A 15,534-nucleotide genomic window follows, 5' to 3' on the forward strand; every position below is an offset into this window, starting at 1 on the left:
GACTAAATCGTTCCTTCCTATCGACTGACCAAGCGTTGTTCCTGAGAACGCTGCTATAGCCGCCACATAAACTTTGAGCGTGGAGGGGGCCCTGCCCTCAGCCAACAGCTCTTGTAGGAAGGAAAGCACCTCCGTCACACCACAGTCTGTGGGTGACACGCCACGGGCTGTGCACCAGCCCAAAAACACGGACCATTTCGAGGAGTAGAGTCGTCTCGTAGACGGAGCTCTAGCCTGCGTGATCGTGTTTAATACTCCTTTAGGGAGTCCAACATGTACCCGTTGATGGCCCAGACATGAAGGGACCATAGTTCTGGGTGAGGATGCCAGATCGAGCCGTGGGCCTGTGAGAGGAGGTCTCTCCTCACTGGTACTGGCCACGGGGCAGTACTTGCTAACTGCATCACGACTGGGAACCAAGGTTGGTTTTTCCAGAACGGTGCCACCAGCAATACTGAGCATCCTTCTTCCCTGATCCGTTCTATCACCTGAGGCAGGAGAGAGACGGGGGGGAAAGCATAGAGCGGGCAGCGGGGCCACACATGGGCCAGCGCGTTCCTGCTCTTGGAGAAAAATTCCTGACAGTGAGCGTTTTCTTGAGACGCAGTCTCGGAGAAGGATGCCAGGTGAGTCCTCAGAGTCACCATAGGCAGTAACTAGCTTGCAGTGAGGGCAGTCGCCGTCAGCGAGCGCGAGAGCTGCGTGATCAGGAAAAGGGGCGTCTTGAAAAAGACGCCCAGCTCTTTTAGTGCAATGGGAGTGTGTGTCGCGGCGGCGAGCACACACATACATAAACACAGTAGCAGAGAAAGGATATAACGCCGGATAGCGCAGCAGGAAGGCAAGGAAGGCGGCGCGGCCAGCGACTTCAGTGACTCGTCCCGCTGAAGATGCTCTCTCTCAGACGGCGCGGCTTCTTCTCCAGCTCCAGCGATGCGTGTGCTTCGCTTGAAGGATGAAAAATCAGATAATAGCTGCCTGCGAGCGGTATTTATAGGCCTAGACCACGCCCATTTCGGCGGGACGTGACGCAGCGGGCGCGAAGTGCCCTGATTGGGTCTGGCGTCACGCCAGGCCTCGCTCGATAGGCTGCTGCAGTTGCCGCAGAGCAGCCAATAGGCGCGCGAGCTGCCTCGCCTATGTCTGCATGCTGCCGCAACGCGTTTTGCATTATTACAAAATTAAGGATAATTTTTGGCTTCAATATCTCGCGGAAAAAGGATTTTCCCCTAGCGTAAGATATCTTACGCAGTACGAGAGACCTCTCGTAAGAGAACCAGATGATAGTTGTTTATTGTGTTGTTTATATGTGTTCAAAACATGTAGAACAATTTATTGAGCAGTTAATATGTTGTAAACTGCTGGGAGTTGCAAATAAAATGAAATGCTGAAAAATAAATGTGTTTGCTTTCAGGACTGTTCTATCCATTCAGAAATAGGAACAAACTTCAACAGAATGGATTTGGATTTTATGGATTTCCTGTCAGTCTCTATTTGCAGACACCATTTTCTTACTTCGGGCTCACATACAGCTATATATATGTGAGGACACTCATTTATGCATTTTGACTTTTTTTAAAGCAATTTATCACTAGCCATTAAAAGTATTTGTCTGTTACTTCAAACCCATTTAGGTTTACAAAAATGGATTTCTTACTTTCAAACGGCGATTGTTTCCATCAAGTCCCCGAACTCTTCCAGTTTACACAGATGTAGACATTGTTGCTCCACTATGGACAGATATTGACAGCAGTGACTGTTACTTCCAAGAATTCATCGGTGTCCGAGTACTACAGCGAGCCACAAATGATATACGTCAATATTTTCCTCAAACAAATTTCACTGCAGACTCAGTTTTTGTTTTTACTTGGGATAATGTGAGATATTATAATACTTCAGCACAGGTAAGATTTGTTTCAGTATTTGTTTTCATTTGTCTTGTGACTGTGATAATTTGAGTTTTTTTTTTTTTTTTTTTTTTCAGAACTCCTCTTTTCAAGTACTGCTGATCTCAGGTTCTGGTTTGTCATTTATTGTATTTAATTATGGCAATATTCCTCAAACTAAGCAAATTGCAGTGGTGAGAAAGCTTTTCAAATATTTTTTTTTATGTAATAACTTTTGCAGTATTCTGGACAGTTCAAATTTTTTTGTAGAGACAATTTTACAGTAATGTGAATTTTTTTTCTTGGTAGAATTAGCTATACAGCTCCTCTTATCCACAGATCTTTAACAAACATATTTTTAATCATTATTTAGGCTGGATATGACATGATTGATTCAACCAGTTATTATACAATTCCTGTGTCTAACATCGGAAACCTGAACCACTCCACAAATGTCAATGTTATGGGCCGTTGGGCTTTTCGTGTCGACACTTTGCCAGCAAAACTTGGTAATAGGCCTACATTTTTTCTTTCTTCTCCTGAACTTAATTAAATTTTCATGTTTGTACCAAGGCCATAACATGCAATTGTATTCTTTTTCCAGATTTGTTTTATCCAACTGGCTCTCTAGTCTCTCAGAATCCCTGTCAAAGTACTGAAACCTCACCAGCTGTGCACTTGCAGTATCCTTTCTTCTACTTTGGGCGCAGATACCACAACATATATGTGAGACGTTATGTTAAACACATTACATTTGAAGTACATTGATGCATTACAAGTCATGTTGCTTCAGTTCATCTTAATATCTTTACTATAGGTCAACAATAATGGATATTTGACATTTGATGAACCATCTTATGAAAGACTACCCAAGGCTTTCCCTGCCAACTCTACTAGAGACATTATAGCTCCATTCTGGGCAATGTTTGACTGTAGTGTCAATGGAAACATCTCCTACCGCTTGGTAACTCAAGGCCGTATTCTGGACCGGGCGAGAAATGATGTCAAACAGTATTTCCCTCTGTTTGGGTTCTCAGTAAATGCAGTCTTCATTGCTACTTGGGAGAGAGTGCCCTACTTGAACAACTCCTTGACGGTGTGTAGATTGAATGGTTACACTAATCTTTAACCTAAGTTTAGTATAAATGTAGTCAGAGATTTAAATAGTTTTAAAAGGATTGCATTTATTTAGTATAATTTTGTTAAATGAGTTTTGTTTATAGAGAATTTATAACTGTGTTTTCTCATTGAAACACAATGTTTTTATTTGACTTTTCCTAGGAATCCTCCTTCCAAGTAATTCTAGTCATTTGCAGGACTCTTTCCTTTGTCATAATGAACTACGGAAATATTTCCTCAACCAACCAAAATGTTCAGGTTGGACAGAATAAGAATCTTGTTACAAATCTTTAAGAATAAGATAATAATATTATTGGCCAATGGGACCTTAAATAAATGTCTTGGTCAATAATTATCATTATTATTATTATTTTGTTTTGTTTTGTTGTTTACTCAGGCTGGCTATGACACAATAAACTCAACAAATTATTTTTCAATCCCTGTGCCTGATGAAAATAAACTCTCTAACTCCAGCAATGTCGATGTGCCGGGACGATGGGCATTTCGTGTTGATGGTGGACCTGAAGAAGGTAACGTCACTGTTTAATATAAAGAATATCACATTGTTTGATAAATAGCCATAAAATATAACATGGAAAAAATGTAGGCATTATAAAAATGTCCTTCTTCAAAACTTTAAACACTCATAATAATAATATTGGGAATAGGAATATTCTATCCATATGGAGATGTAGAGGATGAGAAAAACCCACAGTCGGATGATGGAAGTTCTCCACCGATCCCCTTGCTGCAGCCATTTGTGTACTTTGGCCATGTATATGACAAGATATTTGTAAGAAGCATTCATTAATGACATTCATTAATGTATATACCACAGAGAGGATGTTACTTGAAAATCCAGATCACATATTTTGATCCTACAGGTGAATAATAATGGAGACCTCACCTTTGATGAGCCACTTTACAAGTGGTATGCAGATTTTTTTCCTGCTTACTCGACTAGAGACATCATCGCTCCACTGTGGACAGACATTGATAATAGTGGGAAAGGAACCATCTCTTACCGACAAGTAACAGATGGTCCTCTCTTGAATCGGGCTTCAAGAGACATAAACCAATATTACCCCAAGTTGAACTTCTCTGCCTCATGGGTTTTTATTGCTACATGGGATAAAGTACCGTACTTTGGAAACAGAGAGGCAGTATGTTTTTACTCAATTAGAATCTGCTTTTATTGCATAGTATTTTCATTTAACTGAAATTTTTGGCATATCCAGAATGATGCTTGTATTAATGAGGAATTCCCGGTCTCTTCCAGGAGTCGACCTTCCAGGTGGTTTTGGTGTCTGGCAAAAACTTGTCGTTTACACTCATGCATTATGATTATATCACCCCCACCTACACTGCAGAGGTAAAGCAGTGTGGAAAATGTGTCAATATTGATATTCAGCAGTGTGAACATTTTGGGGATTTAATGGAGTTTTTTTCTTTGTGTTTTCTTCATTAACAGTCCGGCTATGACACAATTTGCTCTACTAATTTCTTTTCAATTCCTGTTTCTGACATTGCAAACCTGCCATACACAAGCAATGTCAACGTCACGGGTAGATGGGTATTTCGTGTCGACAATTCATCAGAAAGAAATGGTATATATGTGTATTAATGAAATGTGTCATTCGCTGTAGCTTAATTAATTTTATAATTGATGTCTCAAAATATATGCATTTGCTTGTTTCTTTAAATAGTTTGTGTAACAGAGTATAGGTATATATGTAACATCTGCCTCTGTTTTGTTTTGCAGTATCTTGTGATGAAACAGACACTCAAGGTACATAATTTTACATTGACAATTTGGTTTCTAGTGAAATATAGTAAAATAACTGATACCTCTGTTTTTCCTGAAATCACTATGCAAATAATACTCACCTAAAGGATTATTAGGAACACCTGTTCAATTTCTCATTAATGCAATTATCTAATCAACCAATCACATGGCAGTTGCTTCAATGCATTTAGGGGTGTGGTCCTGGTCAAGACAATCTCCTGAACTCCAAACTGAATGTCAGAATGGGAAAGAAAGGTGATTTAAGCAATTTTGAGCGTGGCATGGTTGTTGGTGCCAGACGGGCCGGTCTGAGTATTTCACAATCTGCTCAGTTACTGGGATTTTCACGCACAACCATTTCTAGGGTTTACAAAGAATGGTGTGAAAAGGGAAAAACATCCAGTATGCGGCAGTCCTGTGGGCGAAAATGCCTTGTTGATGCTAGAGGTCAGAGGAGAATGGGCCGACTGATTCAAGCTGATAGAAGAGCAACTTTGACTGAAATAACCACTCGTTACAACCGAGGTATGCAGCAAAGCATTTGTGAAGCCACAACACGCACAACCTTGAGGCGGATGGTCTACAACAGCAGAAGACCCCACCGGGTACCACTCATCTCCACTACAAATAGGAAAAAGAGGCTACAATTTGCATGAGCTCACCAAAATTGGACAGTTGAAGACTGGAAAAATGTTGCCTGGTCTGATGAGTCTCGATTTCTGTTGAGACATTCAGATGGTAGAGTAAGAATTTGGCGTAAACAGAATGAGAACATGGATCCATCATGCCTTGTTACCACTGTGCAGGCTGGTGGTGGTGTAATGGTGTGGGGTATGTTTTCTTGGCACACTTTAGGCCCCTTAGTGCCAATTGGGCATCGTTTAAATGCCACAGCCTACCTGAGCATTGTTTCTGACCATGTCCATCCCTTTATGACCACCATGTACCCATCCTCTGATGGCTACTTCCAGCAGGATAATGCACCATGTCACAAAGCTTGAATCATTTCAAATTGGTTTCTTGATCATGACAATGAGTTCACTGTACTAAAATGGCCCCCACAGTCACCAGATCTCTCTCTCTCTTTAAGCATTTAAATAATTATTGTCTGACATACCAGGGTGCTGAAAACTCGCTGTTTTGAATCTTTAGTATTTACATCATTCATGTAGAAGTCTTGTTGGTGGGGTTTTCCATCCAAAATGTCAAAATATTGACTTTTAAATCACTTAATATACTTATCAGTAACTTAAGTTTTATCATTTAATTGAGATATTTATTATATATGTAACCCCTCCACCTGGGGCCTACTCACCCCACTCTGTGCGGGCCTCGAACCCAGGTCTCTGGCGTGAGAGTCAGGCGCTCTAACAAGGAGGCTAAAAACCTGGCATCTGTTACATATATACATTTAAAGTCAGACTTGTGTGAAAGGGCCTTTTGCTTGGCTGCTTTAATTCAGCAGCGCAATCTCAGGAATTAATAATATTTTTCTTTTAAATAATATTTATATTTTAAATGAGGTTTGGAAGGATCATCATATTTTTTTTTGAGAATTTTACTTGCGTAATCACATTAAATGTACACATTGAATCAGGATTTAAAATGGGTCCCCTTCAAATATCAAATGAGGTGAATGACGCCGTCTACTGCAGTGTTGTTTGAGAAGTTCTTTGGTAAAACCACATGGTGTTTTTTGTGTTTGCAGCCTCAGATGATCCTCCCAGTGCTCAGGTGTGTGGAAGAACCGCATTTAGCAACAGCAGCAGCAGGATAGTAGGAGGTCAGAACGCTTCAGCTGGACGCTGGCCGTGGCAGGCTAGTCTTCTTCTGAACGGCAGACACTTCTGTGGAGGTTCTCTCATCAACAAAGAGTGGGTGCTGACCGCTGCCCACTGTGTTGATAGGTAAACTCATTCAACTAAATACTTCAGCTTTCATAGATGCTTTGAGTAGATTATAGGGTTGTAACCGTACACAGAATTCACGGTTCGGTAGGTACCTCGGCATTGGGGTCACGGTTCGATACGAGTTCGGTACAACAGGAAAAAGCAACAAATCCCAATTCTTGGTTTCTTTTCATTTATTTTGAACAAACAATAGTGCAAATTACAGTTTATTCCAAATAGCGGCATTTAGTCCCTTAAAGGTGCTCTAAGCGATGTTGGGTGAAGTCACTTCTTGTTGTCATTCAAAGTATTGTCAAACAAAACGGAGGCAAGCTCGACTCTCCCTCCTCCTCATCCCGTCCCCTCCCCCTCCATTCCGTCCCCTCCCCCTCCATTCCGTGCTTCCTGAAACAGTCATGAACCATTTAGAAAAAAACAAACTGGATTTACACACCTGTCCAGCAAAAACAGAGCCACCTGAATGTCGGATTGGAAGCCCTTCTGCCGGCGGAGTTCTCGCCACCTTTTGAACGCTTTTCCGATGTAAAAACTTCGCACGTTCCTTCTCCTTTTCCCTCTTCTTTGTTATTTGTTCATCGGAACGTCGTCTCTTTGGTCGTGTGTCGGCCATATCAAAATTCTCAAGAATATTCATTTTTAACGTTAGTCGTTGTCGTTGTCTAGGACATCTCTCCACTCGCTAACTTCCCTCTTCATGCTTCTCTCTCCTCCACTCCCCACACCCCCCTTCATGTGTACCTGTAAATGTAACTTTAATACCTTGTTTAATTAATACCTACGTATTATCAAGACCAGGCTGCATACTGTATATTGATATTCAAATTTCTAAGGCCTCTAAATTGTAAACATGATCAAAACTTTGCTGAAAAATCATTTGTACACAATCTACTACATGGCTTTTGTTCTTCTTCTTTATTAAATAAAATGCCTTTTGGTATTATTATAAAAACGTCCACCTTTAGCTCGAGGTCCACATGTCTCCATTGCTGTGAAATCTTTACAGATTTTTATAAAGTGTATGTAAGAATAATTTTTTTTTTTATTGTTAGCAATATCTCAAGATGAACATGTACTGCGCTAAAACTACTTAGATTTACTTTATTATCTATATTTATTTATTTTAAAAAATCTTGTTAAATGTGAGTGTCGAATCTGATGCATAAGTCTTTTGGAGCCTCAATAATCTCAAACATCATTATTTTGCATTACATTATGTTTTAAAACTACAGAGCTTTGATCATAAAACTAAGCATTTAAATATCACTGAGACATTATTGGCATATTTGGCAGATATAGAGTGACAACTGATATTTATGTATTTTATGTAAGTAATCTGTTATAAAGATCTCATTGATTTACATCACATGCTATATCAGAATTTCATCTTCATTTTTGGCCAAATAATTGTCTATTGTCCATATATTTATATTGTTTAAAAGCTGAACTGTTCCATTTATTTTAAAAAAAAGATAGATTTATTATATTTCATATGTCAGGCTTTACAGGGTTAAAACTCTTATTGACCACTTTCTCTGTCTATTTCTTTAACTTCCTCAGCTATTCCATCTTTTCTTTAAATGTGGTTTTGGGGCGACAGACCCAGGATGAAGTGTTCAGAGATGTGATGGCAGTCGTCAAACATCCTAGTTACAACAATGTTACAAATGACAATGATGTCGCTCTGCTCAAACTGAGATTTCCCGTCACCTTCACTGACTACATCAGACCCGTGTGTCTAGCAGCTGATCACAGTGTGTTTAACAACGGCACAGACAGCTGGATCACTGGATGGGGAGACATTAGTGAAGGAGGTGAGAATTCATTTCTGTTTCAATTCTTAGTTACATTAAACTCAACATGAAACGCCTTTCACAATCCCATTCCAAACACGACAGAGTAACAGGATTCTCATGTCTTTCCTACAGCGTCCCTCCCATCCCCTGATGTTCTACAGGAAGTGGAGGTTCCTGTAATTGGTAATAGACAGTGCAACTGTCTCTATGGAGTTGGACGTATAACAGAAAACATGATCTGTGCTGGTCTACTGGAAGGAGGCAAGGACTCATGTCAGGTACACAAACCCTGTTCAGTTCACTTAGTGTCACAAAGTAAAAAATGAGTGCTTCAAAATGAAAAATAAACAATTAGGCTTTCTGAAATTATAAAGTTCATGTCCAATCTGTGAAAGATGTTTTTGAGCCACTCTGCTATCAGTAATTGTAATGATTACTTATGAAATGAATGATACTAGAAATATGATCTAAAACTGCCAGTAGGTGGTGACAAGTTTTAATGAATAAGTCCTTGAGCCTCAGACAAAGTCCCTTTCAAGGAAAGTCTATTCACTTGGTGGCCATATTTGCAATGCTTCTGGGCAGTTATTTCTTTTTCATTTGTGCTACTTCATGTTTTTGTGGAAACATGAAGAAGAAAAAAATCTGGATTTCTTGATTAATAGAAAGTTCAAAAGAGCAGTATTTATTTGAAATAGAAATATTTGGGAACATTATGAATATCTTTACCGTAAATTTTGATCAATTTAATGCATCCTTGCTGAATGAAAGTAATAATTTCATTAAATAAATCTTACTGACCCCAAACCCTTGACCAACAGTGCACAGTATGTCTCTTTCTACAATGATTGCATTGATTTGTATTTTCAGGGGGATTCAGGAGGTCCGATGGTGAGCAGGCAGAGCTCTGTATGGGTCCAGTCCGGTGTCGTTAGCTTTGGGATTGGCTGTGCTCGACCTGAATATCCCGGTGTTTACACCAGAATATCCCGCTATCAGGAATGGATCACATCCTTTATGTGCAGCGATCCTCCAGGTTTTGTGCAGTTTACCTCTGCTGGAAATTATTCTGACAACAATTACACCTGTCCTGGTCCTACTCCTACTTCTCCAGCTACTTCTCCAGCTTCTTCTCCAGCTTCTTCTCCTCCTACTTCTCCTCCTACTTCTCCAGCTACTTCTCCTCCTACTTCTCCAGCTACTTCTCCTTCAACTTCTCCTCCTACTTCTCCTCCTACTTATCCTCCTACTTCTCCTCCTACTTCTCCTCCTACTTCTCCTCCTACTTCTCCAGCTACTTCTCCTTCTACTTCTCCAGCTACTTCGCCAGCTACTTCTCGTTGTCTTTCTCCAGCTACTTCTCCAGCTACTTCTCCAGCTACTTCTCCAGCTACTTCTCCAGCTACTTCTCCTTCTACTTCTCCAGCTACTTCTCCAGCTACTTCTCCAGCTACTTCTCCAGCTACTTCTCCTCCTACTTCTCCAGCTACTTCTCCTCCTACTTCTCCAGCTACTTCTCCAGCTACTTCTCCTGCTACTTCTCCAGCTACTTCTACTTCTCCTTCTACTTCTCCAGCTACTTCTCCTCCTACTTCTCCTCCTACTTCTCCTCCTACTTCTCCAGCTACTTCTACTTCTCCAGCTACTTCTACTTCTCCAGCTACTTCTCCTTCTACTTCTCCAGCTACTTCTCCAGCTACTCCTACTTCTCCAGCTACTTCTCCTCCTACTTCTCCTCCTACTTCTCCAGCTACTTCTCCAGCTACTTCTCCTCCTACTTCTCCAGCTACTTCTCCTCCAACTTCTCCTCCTACTTCTCCAGCTACTTCTCCAGCTACTTCTCCTTCTACTTCTCCAGCTACTTCTCCAGCTACTTTTCCATCATCTCTTCCACAAAACTCATCGCTATCATTTTTTCTATTGCTTATGGCAATACTTTTCTTATTTTATTTGTAAAGATACACTACTAAAGATAAACTCAAAATATTGGGTCCAGTAAGTTTTTTTAATTATCATGATTATTTTGAATTAAGGTTGCTTTTTTCCCTGGCAAGAATGCATCACATGCTTTTCAAATGTTCTTTTCATTTTTCTATTCATCAAAGAATGGCTGCTGAAAATTCAGCTTTCCATCACAGGAACAATTTACATTTAAAAAAATATCACAATAGAAATCAATTCATTTCTTCTATATCCTGTATCCCATCAACTTCTATATACTGGGTTATGATAATTTGTTCTATTTTATTGATATGAATATAAATATGCATGATGGATGTTGTTTAACAAATCACAAAATTATATTTGTTTTCTGGGTTTTGATGTGGCAATATAATTTGTCACAGTCAGTTTTGTATTCTGTTGATGCTTTTCCACATATGACGTCACATATCAATGTCATTTCAGTTGATTAAGTGTTTTTATCTATTTTTAAGAAAGCGCTGTTGTTCTGTTAGACTGACTTCTGGATGGGCTGATAGACTTTTGTTGCATTGTGGCATGAAATTATCTTTATTATCTTTTTCTTTAGTCTGTATCCTTTCATTGTGTGAAAATATTAAATACAATTTGTAATACACTTTTTAGAAATAATAATTTCATTGTGGTTATGGTGGTATACTGCCTATAACAGGCATTATTTCTTTTTTTGTAAAGTGAATGTATCATTATTCAATAATTGCCTACATAAATAAATAAATAAATTGGAAGTCTTTAGAAAATGCAAGGAAAGATTCCTGGGTTTCTTTACTGTGGGACAACCATTAATTTTCTTCCTCAACACAATGCATGTCGTCTGGCTTTTGAGTGAAGTTACTGACTTGCACTGCCTTCACTTCTCATTTTAAATAGTTCCCCTCACACTTCCTGGGGTTTTCTACGATGTTGATGGTCCAGTAATTGTTAAATGTCTGCTGAAAAGTGGAGCCCATATACATGTTCAGCAAACTTGTTTGAAAGCACTCATTATTTCTGCTTTGAAATTGCACACTTCAACTTTAAAGGGGTGGTTGATTATGATTTCACTTTTCTAACTTTAGTTAGTGTGTAATGTTGCTGTTTGAGCATAAACAACACCTGCAAAGTTACAATGCTCAAAGTTCAAAGCAAAGTAAGATATTTGCTTTTAAAGAAATCGTTTTTTAAGGACTACAACAAACGGCTGGTAGAGACTACACGACATTCCTCCCGGGTTAGTGACATCACCAGGAGGAAGGAGTTGTTGTAGTCGAGCACATTTGTGAGTCTGCTCAAGCTGTCGCATCCGTCCTTTCACATGCAATACAGTAGGCAACACAAATGCAATATCATGTCACTCTGTAGGCATCTTACAACAGTTTCCACACAAGCGATTTTATAGATTATCATGACAGAATATGCTAATTGAAGATGGTTAACTCCACATCAGCAACATACATTAATTAACTAACCATTCAGAAACGTCCTGTTGCATTCTACATGTTGTCACTTCTTCTCGAGTCTCTCCATCATTGTCTGACTCCAGTTTAAATAGTTTCTGACATTTTAGTGCTTGTCTGCGTGAGGTAATCGGAGCTGCTAACACACACACACACACACACACACACACACACACACACACACAAGCTCTTGAAGCTCCGCCCTCTCTTTCGGGAGCAGCAGCTCATTTGCATTTAAAGGGACAGACACGAAACGACAAGTTTTTGCTCAACCTCAAAAAGGGACAATTTTAACATGCTGTAAAAAATGACCTGTGGGGTATATTGAGCTAAAACTTCACATACACACTCATACAACAGAGGCTTATTTTACATCTTGTGTAAAGGGGCATTATACCACCCCTTTAAACTATAACTGATGCAGTCAAAACCAATGCTGGGGGTAACACATTACAAGTAATGCAAGTCACGTAATCAGATAACTTTTTTTCCAAGTAACTAGTTGACATGGTTACTGTTAACAGGAAGCGCATGAAGACGAAGATTTAAACAAAATAGTCTTTAATCCATATATTCACAGGACACTCTCAGGGAACAGATGCAAACACCAAACAATGAGCTGAAGAGTGACTTAAATACATTGAGCAACAAAATAGCTAATTAATGGGCAACATGTTAACAGGATATATAATCAAGAGACTCACACTCACTAGGAAATGGTCACATGGGCACAAAACTAAAACACACTGAAACATAACCCTGGGTGCTTCTTAATATCCCTCCTCGTTTCCTCACTCCTCCGTCCTCCATCCTATGACCCGGAAACCGATCGAGCTCAGCCATCTTGAAGGACATCTCAATTCTCTAATTTCACCGTGAAGAGGCGAGGAATGAGGAATGAGGAATGAGGAAGTTTCCACAGGAGTTATGAGCGAGGATGCACAGGTGTTTCCTATGCGGATGTCTTTCTTGTCGAGAAACCTGACACATGTATAAATTCTCCTCCCCCTTCACATCTGTCACAATCATTTTAATTTAAGCTTTACCTTTGCAGTTTAAATAAACCACGGTCACATTCACGTTTACACAATCAAAGATACTTTGGTATAGCCCCCATGGAATTGCATACACTTGAATTTAACTTAACGTTTACTTCAGAAGAGGTATGGCCACTATTACAGATATAAGCTGACCAACATAACTTCTCTCATAATAGCTTTGGATTGGCCATGCCGTGGTTTCCCACGTACACTTATCTAAAGTAACATTATATTAAAACAGAGGTAAGACAAACCCAAATTTAGATTGGTCAAGCAGCATTTGCTGTTCTAAATGGAAATTCACTTCTTGTCTTTGCAAACCAAGTACACTTGAATCGGTGCCAAATATTAGTTGTCACTAATCTGACGCAAAACTTGCGGTAACATACGAATCTGTTTAATCTACTTGGGAAAACAATTTCCGAGTCAGTCAGAATAAAATCAAATGTTTACAATTTATTGACCAGGTAATAGAACAATAATTCAAAATCCAATTCATAGAATAAAATCATCGGTCAATCAAATATAATAACAACAATTCGGAAATCCAGGAATTGTAGAAATATTTACACACAGCGATCGTGTGGGAACCTACAGACTCCTCGAACCTTTTGCCAATTTTCCTTATAAACCCAGATAATTCAATATGCTTAACTAATGGTGGTGTCTGTCATTATAATTAGATTTTGGTCCCCTTATTGAGGGGTTCACAACTGTGGGATCAGAATTTGTAATTGAATGGGTTCCTGATACCTGTAGAAGAATACTTATTTACATACAGGAGGTAGTTTGAATGGAGGATCTGGGGGAGGGAACACCTTTAAGAGGCACACCACATTTATCATATTTTATAACTTCTTTTAGCTTTTCATTATGGCTGGGAGAATGAGACTATTTTACCAGGCGCACTGAGACATTTTAAATGATACCAATTGTAGCGTTTATACGCCCGTATAAATATAATTAATTATTATTCATAACGGATTATGATCAATAATTAATTATTTAATTATTTTCAGAATTTACTGTAGCAGAATCAATAGGATGATCATTTTATCAGTTCACCCAATGAACAGAAAGCATAAACAATTATTAACTCTAGGAAATATAATATCTTCCTGGCCAAGAAAGAATAATCCCCAGCTAACAGTAAATTAAGAAATAAATCAAGGGTAACAGCATAGGTAACTTATATCGAAGTTCAAGACAATAAATTCGTAAGCACATAACACAAGTAATACTTCTCTTTTCATATATAAAAAAATACTTTATTGATTATATGCTAACACACATGCAAGTACCTAACACAAACACACGCACACGCATACAAACACATTCATACAAATTACAGAAAGAAAGAAAGAAAGAAAGAAAGAAAGAAAGAAAGAAAGAAAGAAAGAAAGAGTTTGGAAAGAATGAGTTTAAGGGTGAGAGGAAGAAATCCCGAATTTCTATATGCACTCAAGACATGACCTGAACGAACCATCAATCCTTAATTTAACCCTGGTCGTTCCTTATGCAGGTTATAAAAGGTTATAATGCACCAGTTCAGTTAAGAGTCTAGAGGTTACTTGCGTTTCTGCTTTCCGTTTGAGGTTTCCCTTTTGTCGGGTACAAGGGTGTTTTTCGGGGTCCATTGGTTGATCTCCTCGTGCTTGGATAAAGTTCAGGGGAGAACCAGTCACGTGGTGTGCTGGCTGATGGTTGAAGCGTCTTTGAAGTTGAAAGCGTGCGTTGCAGCCGTGAATTGTGGACCGAAACTTTGCAGCAAAACTTAACTTAAAACCAAGACTTTCAATCGGAAAAGAAAAAGAAAGCTAAGAAGGAAGGAAAGGTGAGACTAGAGTAGTTAGATGACTGGAATGAAGCTATTGAACCCGTTCTTCTGATCTTAATTTGGGTTCTTTGTCTCTGCGATCTACATGGTTACTATCGTCTGCTGTCTCCGTCTTTTTGTTCTTCCCCCGTTCTGGTCAACTTCTGCCCAACTTAACTAACGCTCTGCGCTGGGTTTTTAAAGGGTTTCTGCAGTTCTGACTGCTGCTTTGTTTTCAAAGTCGTAAATCATGTCTTCCCTGGGGGTGTCGGTTCTCTAGCTTTAATTGGAGACCAGATGCAACAGTTTAGGCATGATTTCTAATTATCAGAATACGAAACATTTTACACAGATTTAATTCCAGCCATCTTTTGAATTAAGAACATACGATCATGCTGACAGGAAGCACGACACACTTTCATTCACACACCTAATAGTTATAACAATTACATGAATTATATGGCATCTAGGTATATTAGATACACACAGATATTGTAGAACCAACATAAAATTATGTAGTTGCATGATGTTTGATTATAAGTCCATTGAAAATTGTTCTTGAATGATTTTATGTTTAGTTATAGGCAAAATCTCAGTTCTCGTGGTTTGAAGAGATTTTACTCTGTGTCATTCAGAGGTCCTTAAGAAAGATGGGGTCTGTTAGTTGCAGGGGTCAGGTGACGTCTTGCTAGGGCCCTGAGCAGTACCATCTCTGAACCGATCCGTCTTGCAAAACTATCAAACGTTGACAACGTTCTTCCTTTAGTT

At 39.2% G+C, this 15,534-nt stretch overlaps 1 protein-coding gene across 1 annotated transcript in view; it reads left to right on the plus strand.

The window, feature by feature from the left end:
* LOC309485656 (uncharacterized protein) overlaps positions 1-15,534 on the plus strand; it is a gene marked incomplete at its 3' end in the record, with an annotated part of 108,092 nt that overhangs the window by 29,131 nt on the left and 63,427 nt on the right. Inside the window, exons 15-32 of the mRNA XM_082152586.1 lie at positions 1,415-1,542; positions 1,635-1,904; positions 1,985-2,080; positions 2,260-2,395; positions 2,491-2,612; positions 2,704-2,982; positions 3,168-3,263; positions 3,403-3,535; positions 3,674-3,798; positions 3,890-4,168; positions 4,285-4,377; positions 4,477-4,612; positions 4,768-4,794; positions 6,500-6,698; positions 8,259-8,512; positions 8,627-8,772; positions 9,365-9,828; positions 9,873-10,446. Coding sequence (XP_082008712.1) covers positions 1,415-1,542; positions 1,635-1,904; positions 1,985-2,080; positions 2,260-2,395; positions 2,491-2,612; positions 2,704-2,982; positions 3,168-3,263; positions 3,403-3,535; positions 3,674-3,798; positions 3,890-4,168; positions 4,285-4,377; positions 4,477-4,612; positions 4,768-4,794; positions 6,500-6,698; positions 8,259-8,512; positions 8,627-8,772; positions 9,365-9,828; positions 9,873-10,446 — 3,557 coding nt within the window. The remainder of the gene's footprint in view (positions 1-1,414; positions 1,543-1,634; positions 1,905-1,984; positions 2,081-2,259; positions 2,396-2,490; positions 2,613-2,703; positions 2,983-3,167; positions 3,264-3,402; positions 3,536-3,673; positions 3,799-3,889; positions 4,169-4,284; positions 4,378-4,476; positions 4,613-4,767; positions 4,795-6,499; positions 6,699-8,258; positions 8,513-8,626; positions 8,773-9,364; positions 9,829-9,872; positions 10,447-15,534) is intronic.

The sequence above is a fragment of the Leuciscus leuciscus genome (assembly GCF_965113295.1).
Source record: "Leuciscus leuciscus genome assembly, chromosome: 21".
Classification (NCBI taxonomy): Eukaryota; Metazoa; Chordata; class Actinopteri; order Cypriniformes; family Leuciscidae; genus Leuciscus; species Leuciscus leuciscus.